The sequence below is a fragment of the Mus musculus genome, chromosome 15 (genome assembly GCF_000001635.26).
Source record: "Mus musculus strain C57BL/6J chromosome 15, GRCm38.p6 C57BL/6J".
In the NCBI taxonomy this organism is placed as follows: domain Eukaryota; kingdom Metazoa; phylum Chordata; class Mammalia; order Rodentia; family Muridae; genus Mus; species Mus musculus.
In genome coordinates, this window is record NC_000081.6 from 73,289,295 (window position 1) to 73,305,573 (window position 16,279).

Here is a 16,279-nt window from a genome sequence, read left to right on the forward strand (position 1 = left end):
GGCACCCACACAGCAAGCATTTGCTGAATGTATTCATGTCCACCTGGTAGGACATGTCATAGATAAGTAAGGTAGGGTGTAACAGGAAAGTGACCACACAGAGCACAGCCCACTCAACTTGCCTGGACAAAGCAGGCTCACTGTGGTAGCAGATACAGAAGACCATAGGCTCAACACAAACAGAACTTAGTGCGGAGGATCAGCATCTCAACACACATCAGAAACACACAGCAAAGTCAAGAAATAATCTTGGGATAAGATAAGATTATAGCACAGCACCATCAGTTGTATCAAACTAACAAAAACATTCCCAGGGATGCCAGACTAGCACTTGGACTCAGTGCTTGTGCACAGGATTCCAGCTAGATGGGCACTACTTTACAGTCTGTGAAGACAGGATTTATAAGCAAGTAGTAGATGATCTGATCAACAGGACTAACAGGGTTGAAAATACCAGCTGTCGTCACTGATCACCCCTGGACACTGAGCACTCCTCTCTGCCTGGTCCGGGACCAAAGTACTGCCCGAGAGCTTTTAGGGATAGAAAGGTTTTGGGTAAGGAAGGAAAGAACAAAACAGAAGAGAGTGACCACAATCCTCAGCATGTGAATGGGAAACAACATGGTGAAGGAAAAGGAGGAGAGGAGAAAGGCAGGCCTAGGCCAAGGGGTGACATGACAGCCTCTGATTGAGTCTTAGTGTCATCTGCTAGGCACAGGATTTTTACTAAGAAATTTTCTGGAAGAAATAAATCAGAGAGAGAAACACAATCCCTCCATAGACACTCCAGGAATCCCAAGAAATTAAAACAGACTTTGAGGCTTTTAACCAAGTTTGCACAATAACTCTATTTTTGCTCCTTGTATATCTTCAGCAAATTTTGTAACCTCTTAGCCATTAGTCTCATCATCTGTACACCAAGAGATGATCTCGGCAATGTGTTAGAAGCTCATGAGTTAATTCATAAAACATAAAGCAAAGACTAAATACAACAGCACTCACTAAAACCCAGCCACTTAGGCATGGCAGTGCACACCAATAATCTTAGCATTCAGGAGTCAGCAAGAACATCAACATCTTCAGGACAGCCTGGGCTACAAAGTAAGATTTGTTTTAAACAACAACAAATGGCCAACTTTTTTCTTTCTGGGCAGAAGGTGTCAAATAGGAGGGGCTGGCAGGGAAGTAAAATGCAGAGCTTTGATGTTGACCAAGTGTTGAAGGAAACCGAAGCACCAACGTGAAGAAAGAAGATAGAAGAGCCTAGGACCTATGTATCACCCAAAGGCAAGTAGTAGAACGAAACTCCCAGGCACAAGGGAAGTCTGAGCTCATTCCTGTATCTGAGCAACTGCAGAGATTGTGGCAAACATAGTCATCAATCAGTTCCTAGGCTTCACCTGCAGCTGCCTTTCCATGGGGCATATACATTTCACTGCCTGAATGATACATGCTGCTCAAACCTCACCCATCTATCCTGTAAACAACACTGAAGAATCACCCTTGGAAGCTTAGACTGCTTCCTTCCTCAGGACTACTATTGCATTTGAGCCTTTTCCCTTCCAACATAAAAAAACTATGAAGGCTTGATAGGTTTACCAAGTCAATCCATATACACACCACACACAAGCTGAATAAGAACTATACAAAAGGTTGATGATACCCAACAAACCTAACACTCAAGATTTACTCTCAAGTCATAGCTTAGGCTCTCAAATAACTGAGAACATGCGGTAGCCCTGAAACCGTCCAGTAAGACCAAATCCAGAACCAAGAGCTTCTCTCTACTCTGCCAAGAAGTAGCTGTTGGCTCTAGGCCATCAAAGCATCGATAGTGTCGTCCACTAACAGAATGAATCTGCCAGGGGTGTATCACAAACACCTCTGGAGTGAAGGTTTGTGGGATGTTTGTGGGTAAGGAAGAGAACAAACAGATACATTATTATGTTGGGTACCAAAAGAAGATCCAGGAACAACTGGGCAAAACTACAAATTAAATTTCAAGAAAAGCTGACTCAAAACAAATGAACAGGAGTTAAGTCTCATCTATCATGTAATGAATACAACAGGAGGTTTTATTTTAGAAATATAGCCTTTATGTTCACAGGCATAGCTGAGAACAGATAGTGTGCAGTAACATGTACACATGTGGAATTACGTACATGTATGACAGTAGGGTATAATGTATATTAAGATGTACAGCTGGGGCCCTTGGAAAGTGCCTTTTTCTGCCCCCCCCCTAAAATTCTTTTATTCTCCACATGTTTAGATGAGGAAAAGGGAGCACATACACTTTGAAACCATAACATCAAAGTCACCATGCCAACAAGAGTTAAGATAATGGGTATATAATACCTTGACTGTATTAAATAACCATTATGTTAACCGTGAAAGAAGAAAACCATTTTTTAAAAAAATCACACATGTTAAACTTCAAACACACAATATAAAGTATATTCTGCTAAATCCTGCTAACTTCAATAAAGATAAATCATAAAGACAACTTCAAAAGTTAAGTTTTCATTCTAAACACAGCATGGCATTGAAACAATATGAAGCCCTGTGTACTTTAATGAGTCACAGAGTCACAGGCAGCATCTACAGTAAAGTCCATATGGATAGCTACTTCACAATAGTAAAACCACACAGGTGCTTTCTAAGCAGATGAACTGAACAGAGTAGCATCTGCATCCTCCTCCTCACAGCTTACTCTTCAACGCCTCTACCTGAAGATCCTTACCTGACACAGAGACTGCATGTGTCCGCATGCCTTGCTTTTCACTGTTGGCCAACCTGCAACAGAACAGATAAAGTGTAAGTACTGGCCTTACCAGGACTAAACATCTGCCCTTGACAAACAGAGATCTGTATCTGCCTCAGATTAGGAAGGCCAGCATCATTCCTGAAAGATTATGTTCTAGACAGGTGGTTTGATTTTTTTTAACTGGAGTTAAAAGACACTGAGTATAGACAGGTTATGTTAATGCTTCTAAGACCATTAAAACAGACAATTGGACTGAAGATGTAGCTCAATGACAGAGCACTTGTTTAGCACATTTGAGGCTCTGGAATTCATCCCCAGTACCACAAGTATAAATCAATCAATCAGTGAATGAAGGGAAGGGGGGAGGAAGGAAGGGATATTCAGTCAGCTAATTAATCAATTTAAAAACAGACAAATAAAGAAGACAGATGTGCCTGAACTAAGCTGCTTTACAAAGGTCACTTAGAGCTATTTATATAATACTATGTAATGTGCAATGTAAAGGTTATAAAAGGGCTTAAACACTACTAGACTGTAAATAATTGTTCAAAAGTTATAAAGAACCATGCAACAAACACTAAATTTTTCTATTTAAATCATAAATTAAGGGTCAGCAAGAAAATTCAACAGGTAAAGGTTCTCGTCACCAAGCCTGACTATCTGAGTCTGTGCCTGAATCCACATGGTAGAAGTATAGAATGGATTCTGACAAGATTGTATTCTGTTCGATACAAGTGAAGCACTGGGGAATGTGTGTACTTACAGATATGTATGTATGTATATGTGTGTATGCATATATATACATACATAAGCACACAAATGAATGTACAAAATAAAAACTAATTTAAAATGTATAGTAGCATTTTAACCTTCTAAATCTAAGTATAACATGTAAAAAAGTTAAAAAGTATGTGTATATGTTGCTATTGTATAATATCTGCTATTCAATAGATTTAAAAAAATTTAGTGACACTTAATAAAAAAAAACAGGATAGTTTAAAATTTTTGGAAAGCACCAAGCACAAGAAAAAAGGCCTCTCCCTGGTTGAGAAAATGGCTCAGCAAGCAAGGAAGCGTGCACTGCAAGCCTGGCAGCCTGGGTTTGACCTGGAATCTATGTAAAGTGAAAGGAGATAGAGGACTGACTTCACAAAGTTCTCCTTTGATTTCCATGTTGTTAATGTGTGATATGTGCTTTTCCAATTATATGTACATGCAATCATACAATACAGATAATGACAATACATCTTTTAAAAATAGAAGTTCTATATTTTTCAGCAATTTCCTTGGCTTTTATTCATAAGGAAAACCTCTTCCTATTCCATAAGCATTTACTATACAAGTGCCAAATGGAAAAATTTCTTAGAATACAGAGTTTATACCAAAACAAATATCAGAACTTAACACAAAGTCTTTTTTTTTTGCAGCCAGAAATATTTTACATAAATATGCATAACTTGTGCAATCAAAAACCACAGTACAGGATTATATAATTTATTATCTTTTACTAAATTAAACAAATATTTGAAATCTATCTTTACTATAAAAACTGAAGTTACTGTTTACCAAATCAGAGTTTTCTCTTCCACTGAAGCAACATGGCTACCACACTGTGTATCAACTCCACTCACTAGCAGGCAGGGCATAGTGTGACTGAGTAAACCACACTGCTTATTTCTTATTCTATAGCCACAGCACCAGGTCCCTGCCTATAGCTTTCTCACATGCTTGCCTTGTCATTACTGTGGAAAATGCAGCATTAGAGTCTGGTTGCTATAAGGTCTGTGCCTCCTTTGTTCATGTTTTACACTCATGTTCATAATTACTATATGGCTAGATCAAAACAATTCCTTACGTTCTAGCTGCAGACACTCTAAGAGAGCATAAGCTGTTGCCCACAAAAGGGACACGGAACAGACCATGAGAGAAAACTACTTCTCCAATTCCTGCTCACCCTCATATCCATGACTCCACAGAATGCGGCTAACAGAGAGGTAGGTGACTGTCAGGCACATGAAGACAAGACAAGCGGCTATTTTCCCAAAATGTGGCTACATACTGACCAGATGTTATAGGCAAATGCAATGGTATGCCCTCCTGGCTCAGAGGCCTATATCCAAAAGTGATATAGAAGAGAAAGGCCTGAAGGAGAGTTGGGGGCAGTTGATAGAGAAATTGAACAAGTATAATTTAGAAGAAGAGAATGTAAGGAACATCAAAATTGAGGCTAGAGGTGTCAGCAAGGTCACGTGTCAGAAAAGAGCTTTATTTAGGATGGTTTGATGAGGGGCTGAGGCAGACTCAGTAGGTGTGCAGGACAGAGTTGATAAAAGGTACATTCCGAACCAGCTCCCCAAACAACTTAGTGCCAAGTCCTCATGGACAAGCCTTTACACACTCTGCCACCACGTACTGCTTAAGATCGCAGTGTGTCCTATGGGACTCTTAGAAATGTTCTCTTTGGTTTCCTTGGACACTGCCTAGATCCTTCCATATTCTGTAGCAAGTCATACTTTTCTGACTCTGATACAACTCTGGGCCTGAGGTCCTCAATAAAGTACCTACTAGAATAGCCCTGACAGGTGATACTAATTGTGAGGAGCAGGAGAGGAATGGTAGGAGGCTGCTAGAGCAGGTATCAGATACATTTACCAAGGAGAGCCAGCAGATGTGGCTACAGAGAACAGGGCACAGACAGAATGAAGACAAGCCCAGGGTTAGTACTCCTTGTCCCAGGCTTCCACATCTCCACTGCTTCTTAAGTATCTGAGAATTGACAAGTTTCTAGTGTTCAGTTACCTGTTTATCTGAACAGCTAGATTTTTACCTTATGGCTTGGCCCCCACCCAGTTCTTAGCATGCTGACTAGGAATACAGAAGTTATAATGTAATTTTTTGCATTGCTATTTCATTTCTTTAATTACATTAAAGATCAACATTTCTCTTATGGAATTTGTAACATGAACAGTAAGCCACCCATTACGTCTCTTTCATTTTCTCTAATTGTAAAAGAGAACTATTTTCACATTTCTAAACAAGCGATGAAGTGAATGTCTAAGCCTATTATTACCATAAACATCTCTAGATCCTTTAACAGACTTGAAATAAGGGAAAAACTAATTTTGAAACTTATATAACTTACAACTTATTTGATCTATATTTGGAAACATGTTTTCACAGTCCTTGAATATATGTAGAGATTTAATTTTTCAGAAAAACAGGTAATAAAGCCCAATGGTTATCTTAAAGCTTCTACCAAAGCCAAGTAAGGAAATGCACAAATGGAGCACTTACTTTGGTATTGATGGCAACGCCCGTTCACCTTCTGGGAAGAAAAAGGAAAGAGACATGAGCAACTCATAGACTTCTTTAAAAGAGAGTATGAAGGTAAGTCCAGGAAGGAGGAGAGCCTTATTCTGGTGTTTAGTGACAGTCCCTTATAGTCAAGGTCATCACACTGATTCTACTTTAGGCTGTTAAGGGTTTCCATACAAAACTTATAACAAACATAACTGGGTATTGGCTTCACATGGAAAGATATGCCAAGTCCTAATAAAGCCATAATGCAAGGTTTGATAAAACACAGTCTTCCCAAATGACTTAAAAATCAAGGAGCTCTTAAAATACAAGTAAGTCTAGGTGCCTTGCCAAAGGTCTTTGATAAAACGGTTTACTAGTAACACCCAGAATCTACGCAGGAAGTACAATGGTACAATGTACGTAGCTGCAAAGGAATTCAGCAGAAACCTTCCTTCCTTACCATCCAGGTCCATCCTTATCCCTTACAGGGGGGGGATCTTTCTGGAAGCCTGTACTCTGCTTGACCCTCTGAAGTTTCTGAGCCCCTAAGAGCACGCTGTCATAAGACTGTTCACCCTTCCCTTTTCACATCAAACCCTTACCTGGCCCTGAGCTAGCTCCCAGAGTGCTTTATGGTAAAGGAAGAATACTGGAGGAACTAGTATCCTACCAAAGCCTAGGCTTTCCCTGCATTCCACTGATGCATTCGCAATGTTTCCAAAGATGCTTCAGAATTCCATATCCTCAGTATGACCTTGTCCTTTGAACTATACGTACCAAGCTCTTCTTCATGAGGAGACATGAGCCCCATTTCTAGGATATGTTTATTCACTCAAATCTTTAATTTCATATATTGACAGAATTTATTTTGTTCTTCACCTACTCTAAGCTTTTCAATTGTAAAGGGGGAAAAAACACAACAGGATAGAAACTTCAACCTGAACTACAAAGGACACTTGAAAAAGAACTAGGAAGATAATCTCCACAGCTGAAAGAACCAATGGTAACTCAGGAGCTACTCTAAGGGTTACTCAAAGTCTTGTACTGTCACAGTACACTTCAGCCCAGCCTTGAGTCTATGTGCTGTGATGCGGACCACTGTCCCTACACAAACAAGCATCCAGGTTGCAACAAGGCATCTGGACTTCACATTTACAGTGTTACCAAGGTCAGAACTGGCTGCTGGGGTGAACTTGTCTACCGGTACAGCAGAAATGAAAACAGAATCTCACCTTTCTGGGGTCTGATGATGAAAGATTGTGTGGCTCCATTCACCAGCCGGCAGTATCCATCAATCAGGTCGGCCATGTTCTCGGCAATGGTTAGGGATGGTGCCGTCACGGTCAGAGGCTAACAAGAAAGAACATTAGAAAGAGGCATTATTCTTCTTCCCAGTAATCAAAGGGACAGCTGCACTCTGACATCACAACTCTGCATACACTTGAATAAAGAGGATTAGGAATGAAACATTTGCCAGATTGAAGTGAAAATGGAAGCTTGGTATTTAAGATCATCATTCCCTGGATGTGTGAGAGAAGGCACACTTAGAGCATAAGATAAAAAGTACTAAAACAGAATCCTGCTTTTACAAAAGAAGTCAGCAAAATGTCGTCTTCAGAATGTCTGGACCCTTGGACACACTAGGAATTCAGGTAACAGCTTATTCCAGAGACTAATATACAATAACATTTTATTAATCGTATCTTAATTTTCTATCATTAGAGCAAATTGGTAGAAATTACTGCCTTTTCTGTATTCATAACATGTTAGCCCAAGCTAACATGGTGTCTCATACGACGTAAGCTTCATGAAGCTTTTGACAAACTTCCTAACAACCTATTTCTAAGTGTCTGTATTTTGTTTTCACATCCAAGCATGTCCTGATGCACTTGTTCCAAATGAATGGCTTGCTTCTCTCACTTGTCAATTCCTATCATTACTTGTGGAACAGACAAAGGCAAGAGAAGCTTGAGCAGTACACGAGCTCTCAGAAGGAAACTCATTTGCAACAAGTTTTCTATACTCCAAGTCAGAATCTGCTCATCTGCTGAAGAGTTTCTAGATGTCTGTGACTTGGAATCACAGGGCAGGACACGGGTGACAGCCTAGTGAGAAGAGCTGAGCCACAGGCAAAGTTGCCTACACAGTGGCTCCAACTGCTCTTCAATATGCTCTGTCTGGAGCCCAGAGTCTTGTGTAGATCAACAGTTCTTTCTTCTACCACTTATTACTTTCTTTCCTTTTTCTTTATTGGTGTTTAGAGATGAGATCTTGCTCTGTGGCCCATGCTGAGAGCTGACCTGGAATCCAGAAGGCTGGGATTATAGCAGTGGCTACTGTGCCCTGCCTTCCTATTTTTATCACTCTGTTGCAGGTACTATTATCATAGTGACTGCCCAGGGACTCTTCCAACACAATTCTAACTGGCTTCCTTGATGCTTCAGAGTGGTCTCTGATTATACTTACAGCAATAGTTAGGTTTTTCAAATCTAGTCCTCTCCTATTCTGAAGACATTTAACCACTAATATTAATCTTTATATATTAGGAAATTGTGAGATTAATTACCGATGAACACTTCATCTTTATCCCAGAGAAGTCATTTCTACATTATCAAAGGATCAGATTTTAACGTAAAAAATTTTTTAAAATTTTAATTTTTCAATCAATATATTTCAATCATGTTTTTCCCCCATTCCAACCTCTCCCACATCCTATCCACCTCTCTACTCACCCAACCTTTTTTCTTGATCAAATTCTTTAAGAGCAAGAGTGCCTTACCTCAGGAGCACCAGCGATTTTGAGTTGTAGCATTCCTTTCCTGTCTTTGTCTTCACTGTTTGAGTACTGGATGGTCTGCACTTGGTTAAAGTCTGCTAGGTGTGTGGGCTTTAGGAAAGAAAGATATAGCTCTTAGGCCATGGAGAAGTCTTCAGTGCCTGGGATCTGCTAGCATTGATGTTATTCTTTCTGACCCCAACTACCAGCCTATTCTCAAGAGCCTTAAGAGTCAGGGACATTTTTCTCTGATGGATATCATGCAGTAGCCTTATGGGCTTCCTTCCAGGTTTAGGCATGCTCAACTGTGATGACATCTTTAGGAGAACCAGATAAATAAGAGGGTAAGAGAAAACTCAGCTTCCATAGATAGGAATGAAGGAAGACAGGAGAATGAACTACTGCCATAAACTACCTGTCTAATTCAAGAAGCCTGATTGAATTCTCAATGAGAGCAGATATTTAAATAGTTGACAAAAATATACAAGCTAAAAATATAATATGGAAGCATTTACAGAACAATGCAGTACTATAAGGAATTGATGGCTTATTACCAGCACAAATGTTCACATAATTTACAACAGGAGCTGTAAGCAGAAGGTAGAATAGAATACAAAGTCCTTGGCATGATAATAGGAGCTATTCACAACAAAATCTAAGCAGAAGACCAAAGGTCTTTTATAGTTTGTTTGTTGACAAAGTATCATCACGTAGCCCAAGCGGGCCTTGAACTCCCTCTAAGAGCCTAAGCTGGCTTTGAACTAACAGTCTTTATACCTGCTTTCATTTGCTGAGTATTATAGAAATGTCTTCCCAGTAGGAATTCACTCCACACACTCAGGAAAGATAAGGAAAGACTCTTTCATAATAGTACACAAATGGTTCTACCTAATACCAAAGGAAAACTTGCCTCAAACAAAAATATTTACCAATTATTATATGGGCCCTAGGCTTATATATTCACATATGCTGTCATCCTTAAATATTTTTCAGGTCATGAGCCCAAAGCTACATTCTAAATAATTTAAACAGAGATAGGTGACTTGACTGTAAGACTGGCTACTTGGGTCATGGAAGATGGGAAATTCACACATTAAAGATACTGTCAACTTACTTCTTAAGTACACTGGTGTCTATCTCCCTCCACCCCTGCCCCCGGGCCCCAAATAGTTGTTACCCAGGGTCATCTTGTCCATGGAGAATTACACTTTTCCTGGCAAGACACAGGAGACTTAAAGGGACTCAACAGAAAACAGGACTTAATGGTGGTGACCCTGTGTTGCCCCTTTGAGGCATTGATACAACTAACTTTGAGCTTTGATACAACTAATTGCTGGTTGTAAGTCAGGATTGCCTCTTGTCGTTATGGGAATGGAGCCTAATAGAGGTCAATCCTGGTAAAAAAAACAGCAGAAACTTTCTCAACAAGACTAACATTCAATAATGGCACAAAATTTTCTTTCTTACAGTTTCTAACAAATCTCTTAATTGTACTATTTATCTTCCAACGGAATTAGAGGTAGTGCTCCTTTAGCTAAATTCTATGTTCTTTTTTTTTTTTTTTTTTTTTTTTTTTTGGTTTTTCGAGACAGGGTTTCTCTGTATAGCCCTGGCTGTCCTGGAACTCACTTTGTAGACCAGGCTGGCCTCGAACTCAGAAATCCGCCTGCCTCTGCCTCCCGAGTGCTGGGATTAAAGGCATTTGCTAAGCAAGTTTATGAGTAAATCTTACATAGCATCAATTTTACTGCTTCAAGTCTCTCATGTGTCACTGAGATTAGAAGTGTGGTGTATGCCATCACACTCAGTTTAGACGGCATAATTTTAAATATTAAACGCATGTAATTAAAGCTTAACAAGGATGGTACTACATAAAGTCACAGTGTGTGAGCAGAGTGCTGGAGGGGCAGTGTTAGGTAATGTACTTTCCATTGGTGAATTACAATTTAGTTCTGAAACACTAAATGACTAAGAACACCCAAGGAAGAAGACCTACAGAGAATGCTATACAAAATACATCAAAAGATAATCCACTGGGCCAGACATCAAACCAAGCAATCAGTTTGGCAGTGTGTTAGACCAGGAAATGACACTGGCATCAGAGCAGCAGAACAGGAGAACAAGAAGCAGATGACAAATGTAATGGCTCACTCAGGGGTAAACTAGTTAGTATCTGTGCAGCCATACATAGCCGCTCCCCTGCAATAGACACAATGGCAGAAACCTACCAACAAGGGTGACCATTTTCTATAGGTTTACTCTGTAAAAGGGCAAAGGTGACCATTTTCTATAGGTTCACTCTGTAAAAGGGCAAAGGTGACCATTTTCTATAGTCTTACACTGTAAAAGAGCAGGAGATAAGCACCTTAATTTCTCAGTGCCTTTACTTCTCCCATAGCTGTAATCATTACTGCTTCACCAAGAAACACAGGCACAGATATGGATGACCCCAAAAGTCATAAAGCCAGTGTCAACATAATGGTAGCTTTGCAATGCACCCAAGAACAGGACCTTTTGAGCTCTCTAAACCCCATTTTTCATCTTTACCTCTAGACAAAATGGAGTTGGGGGTGGGGGGATGTTTGTCACCATCTTGAACTATGCTACAACATTGGAGATAGAAAAGAGGCTTTAAATGTAAAATGATAGCAAAAAATCTTGCAAGAAAAAATGATTACAAACTGAAATCTAAGCGCTATGACTAAAACTCATTAAGTCATAGCTGACTGGACACTATGGGTCTTTCTAAAAAGGTATGCCATTTACACTTCATGCCAGTGGACTAAGTGGCCCTGCTGCTGCATCTGTCCTGACCCCTCAGTTTTCACCATCGCTGTAATAAATGAAAAGTGCAGAGTGTACTGATCATCTGGAAATCTATTAGGCCGGCTGTGTTTTTCCTATTTGCAATGATTTTTTAGTTTTTATGCTATGGAACTTTTAGCAAAAGCATTTATCACAAATACCTAGCTTGTATCTCATTTTTTGTTGAAAAGAAATTCTTAATTTCTATTTAACATAACTTATCAAAAATTTTACAGTTATAATTTTTACATCATGTTTTTAAAAATTCATCCATGATGGGTGTGGTGGTGCCCATCTATAATCCCAGCATTTGGGAGGCAGAGGCAGGCAGATTTCTGAGTTCGAGGCCAGCCTGGTCTACAGAGTGAGTTCCAGGACAGCCAGAGAAACTCTGTCTCGAAAAAAAAAAAGTTAGTTCTAGGCTAACTACAGATACCATGTCTCAGGGAAAAGGGAATGGGGGGAGAATACCTTTGCCACAGTCATGAAATCTCTTGTTTTCTACTAAACTAGCATTTTTACTTTTCATGCGTGGATCTATAGTGTCATTGGGTTCAAGTTCTTGTCATGGTGAGTCTTAGGGCTAAATAACATTCTGTTTTCTTCTGTGATGCAGCATTTATTGCAAAGTTAACCAACGATCCCAGGTCAAGACAGAGTGGAGAGGTAGAATGGAGTGGGAGTTCTGAGATTGGTATGTTTAAAGTAAAAATACCATACCATAGCAATCTCATAATGTTTATAAGATTTGGGAAAACAACAACAACAACAACAACAAAACAACAAAGGAAAAAAAAAAAGGAAGGAAAGAAAAAGGAAAAGATCTCTGATTCCTGGACCCATGAGAAGACAAATCACAAAGAAAAAGACATCTGTGCTGGTAACACAGGCACAACACAAGCAGTGACCTCAAAGAGGCAGCAGATAGGATAGGACTGAACAGCTTCCATTCCCAGGAGGTTTGCTTTATATCAGATTGACAGAAGAACCAAGCATGCTTTCAGCTTATTCAAATGTGAAAACAAAGCCAGGTGTGGGAGTTAAAGCTTGTGATTTCCGCATTTGGGTAGTCAAGAGGCCAAAGATTTCCACTGAAGTGCAAGAATGGCCTAGGTTACACAGAAAAACCAAGGTCAGACTGGGATACAAAGTAAGACCCAAAACAGAAACATAATAAAACACATGAAAGAGAAAAATGACAAGAGCTATAAACATGGTGGAATCTAGGAGTTGAAAAACTTCTTGCCCACACTGTCAATGAGAAGTCTCCCAGCCTTTCTAAGAAGCAAACTGGTAACTTCTTTTCAAGTTAAAATGCTCTGAATACATTCAGCAGTTCTATAACTTGGGATCTCTTCCACTAGAGAGAAAGTAACAGTTTCTAGAAATACATACAAAAGAACACTTCTTCTGTACTCTAAGGAGATGGTGCAATGGCCAAGACTGCTTGCTGTACAAGCATGAAGACCTGACTTAAAATCCCAACACCCATGGAAAGAGGAGAGGCATGGCAATGTATACCTGCAACCTCAAAGTGGGCAAGGCAGGATGACCCTGGGAGTGCAAGAGCCCGTTGGCCTAGCCAATGAGTTTAGGTTCAATAAGAGACCAAATCTCATCAAGGGATTAGGGAGGAAAATGATGGAGAAAGATGTCCTCCACTGGACTCTGCATGCACATACATGAGCACATGTAACTACCTACTGACATGAGAAATGGATGAATGAACAAACAGGCAAACACTTATTTCAACATGGTCTTAAGGAAGACATAGGAAAGTTCAGTGACTGAGCTACTCCCTTTTGGTCCCAGGAGGCCATCACTGCCAGGTGGACTGGAAGGCAGGCTGAAAGGCAAGATGCACACGAGGCAGAATGTATGCTTACTAAGATCCATTTCTATCCAACAGATAAGAGTCAAGAGACAACGTACAACAGTTGCTGGTCATTTATGTGTGGGCACAGTGGGGACAGGAACTACTAACAAGAAAGAACTATAAGGCAAAAGAAAAAAAAACAGAGTAGGAATAGCCAGCAAGGAGTGCATGTGGAAAATCATACCAAGCACAAATACACACCTGTGATCAGAAAGCCATACCACTAAAACTGGCACACCTGTTAGTGTGAGCCTGCAACAAAGATATCAGAACCAAACTGTCTTAACCACAGGCACACATCCTCAACATCAGAACCCTGGCAGGCCTTACAATTCAACCTGTAATCATCAACATGTGGCACAGACTCCACGCACGCTTTCCCTGCATGCCTGACTGACCTCTACAAAGAGCTGCGGTTTCCTTGGCCTGTCTAGCAAAGCATGTGCTCAACACCATCTGCTGCAGCAACAACAGGAGCACATACTGGTGAGACAACCTGAGGATTTCTCTCCGGCCAGCAGTCTCCCTCAATGAGGTAAGTAAGGGCAACAGTACATTCAGAATTTAAAATTATCATATATCTTTCTGGAATTAGTTTATAAAGATTATTTAAGTACGATGTCAGTACAAATATACTAAAATCACATCTAGAAGTTAGTTTTAAAAAATTAAGAGTGTAGGTCAGTATAGAGTCCCTGGCTAGAGTGTGTAAGATCCTGGATTTGATACTCAAAATTGCAATGAAAAAAATAAGGCTTCACAACATAAGCCGGAACAGCCCTGGTCAGTTTTCACTGGCCCACCTAGTTTGTCTGATTCGTTTCCCTTTAAGTCTAAAGCTTTCCAAAGGTGTAAGTTTAAGCATCTCCCACACAACACTTGAGCAATACAATGAAGAAGTTTCCTTGCAGAATAGTCTTTCATGTGAATGCCCTGTCTAGTCCTCAGGTTCATTTGTCTATGCCCAGAACCAAATCCACGTGTCCTCCCAGGAGCCAACTTACATTGCAGCCTTTGTCTGTCAGGTAACTGATCCCTTCTTCTGGGCCGATTGCCAATTCCACAGAAATGATCCAACTTGACTTTGGAAGAGCAAACAGGTGGGGACCGAGGTACCAGAAGGAAAGAGATGATTTTAGATATGAGCCCATAAATATATCAACGAACTTGGGTTGGAAGAAGACTTGGTTTGTATTAATCTATCTAACCAAAAAAATAAAATATTTATAATTTCAATGACCCAGGAACTACTGAGCCTGAACAAGACTAGTTATGGCTACTCTTGCATCTAGGAAGCCATTGTTTTCTCTGGGAAGATTATCTCAACAGGATAACTAGTACTTAGAGAAGAGCTAATCAAATTGCAGGCCAGAATTAAAAACACCTACTTATGAGCATAGGCATACTATTTAAAATATGATTTTTATTATCTAATTAATGTACTTTCTTCCTGCTTTCCCCTATAATTAAGTGTCAAGCAATATTTTTCTGTAAGGACTATGACAAATGTTTCCTTCAATCAGAAATGTAGGTACATGTGGATTAAGAAAAAAATTAAACTATTTCCCATCCCCCAAGGTTCCACACTTACCCCAAGGGCACACTTGAAGCACTCTTTGTCAAATCTGTACACAGGAGAAAGAATCTCAAAGAATTTCAGGATGCTTTCTTCTCTATTAAGGTTGGCAAACTGCCTGAATGTTTGCTGGATCAGCTTTCTTAGTGTTTTGGCCTGAATGAAATTTTAGAAAAATACGTTTTCAAGTCAACCAACAGGGGGAAAAAAAAAAAAAAAACCTGCATACTAAATACCATTTACATTACTACAAAAACTCACTCAGTCAGATAACTAGTAGAGCATTAACTGTTGTAAAATACACATTAACAAACTTTACCCTGAGACCAGTTTGAAAGGTATAATTAGCAACAGAGGGCTTTATTCAACTTCAACAGAAGTTTAAGGCAACAACATGCATATTAAACATATGGCACGCTGCCATTAAACCATGTACCACAGGGGGCATGTGGCCCAGAAGCAGAAACCATGAAGAAAAACACAGGCACTCACATGTTCCAGTATCATTTCTGAAAGTGTACAAATAATTAACTGTAAAAATCCCTTGTTATTGGATCTACAAAGTGAAATTTCAGAGCACTATTCTTTAGAAAGATTGAAGACATTCAGCAATAAGAAGGATCTTAAAAATCATTCATTCAACAAAATGCAAATTGTGGTGTATACCTTCACAACTATTCTACGCAGCCTATAAACCACTGTATAGAACTAGTTTAGGGAGGTTGAAATCCTAACTTATTGTTTGTGTATCTTATTTTCTTTGTTACATAACAAAGAGAATAAACAATTTGTATAAGCAGAACAGATGCTTTTAGAAGACAGCTCATTGTGGCTTCATATACATGTGTGTAGAGGGGAGAAAACCTACCACATACATTGTTTTACCTTGCACAGATAACCATTGACTTCTATTCCTGTTATTCGAATACCTGGGAATGGAGCAAGGGCTTCCTAGGGACAAAGCTCGTGATCTTCAGTGTGTGAGACACCAGGCAGGCAAGGAAACAGTAACCCCACATTGAAGTCTGAGTACAAAGGCCCAATGTAGGCATAGTATAAACTTAGCTTCTACACTGCTAGCACTGACTAACTATACTTCCTGGGTAACTTTGAGTGAAGATGCAGTATTTTCTGAAGTAGGTTTTGGCAGGGATAGCAACAGTAGGGAGAAAAAGAAGTTGG

General features: G+C 39.7%; 1 protein-coding gene across 35 annotated transcripts in view; it reads right to left on the reverse strand.

Annotated features, from left to right (window-relative positions):
* Positions 1–16,279, reverse strand: part of Ptk2 (PTK2 protein tyrosine kinase 2) — a 218,719-nt gene that overhangs the window by 84,193 nt on the left and 118,247 nt on the right. For all 35 annotated transcript variants that reach the window (XR_003951347.1, XM_030248328.1, XM_006520427.4 and 32 more), the window contains 6 exons: positions 15,113–15,253; positions 14,526–14,603; positions 8,844–8,951; positions 7,297–7,414; positions 6,059–6,089; positions 2,741–2,793 (listed from right to left, as the gene is read on the reverse strand). Coding sequence is in view for 33 of the 35 variants with exons in the window: in XM_030248328.1 (XP_030104188.1) it covers positions 2,741–2,793; positions 6,059–6,089; positions 7,297–7,414; positions 8,844–8,951; positions 14,526–14,603; positions 15,113–15,253 (529 nt within the window). In the remaining 2 variants the exon portion in view is untranslated. The remainder of the gene's footprint in view (positions 1–2,740; positions 2,794–6,058; positions 6,090–7,296; positions 7,415–8,843; positions 8,952–14,525; positions 14,604–15,112; positions 15,254–16,279) is intronic.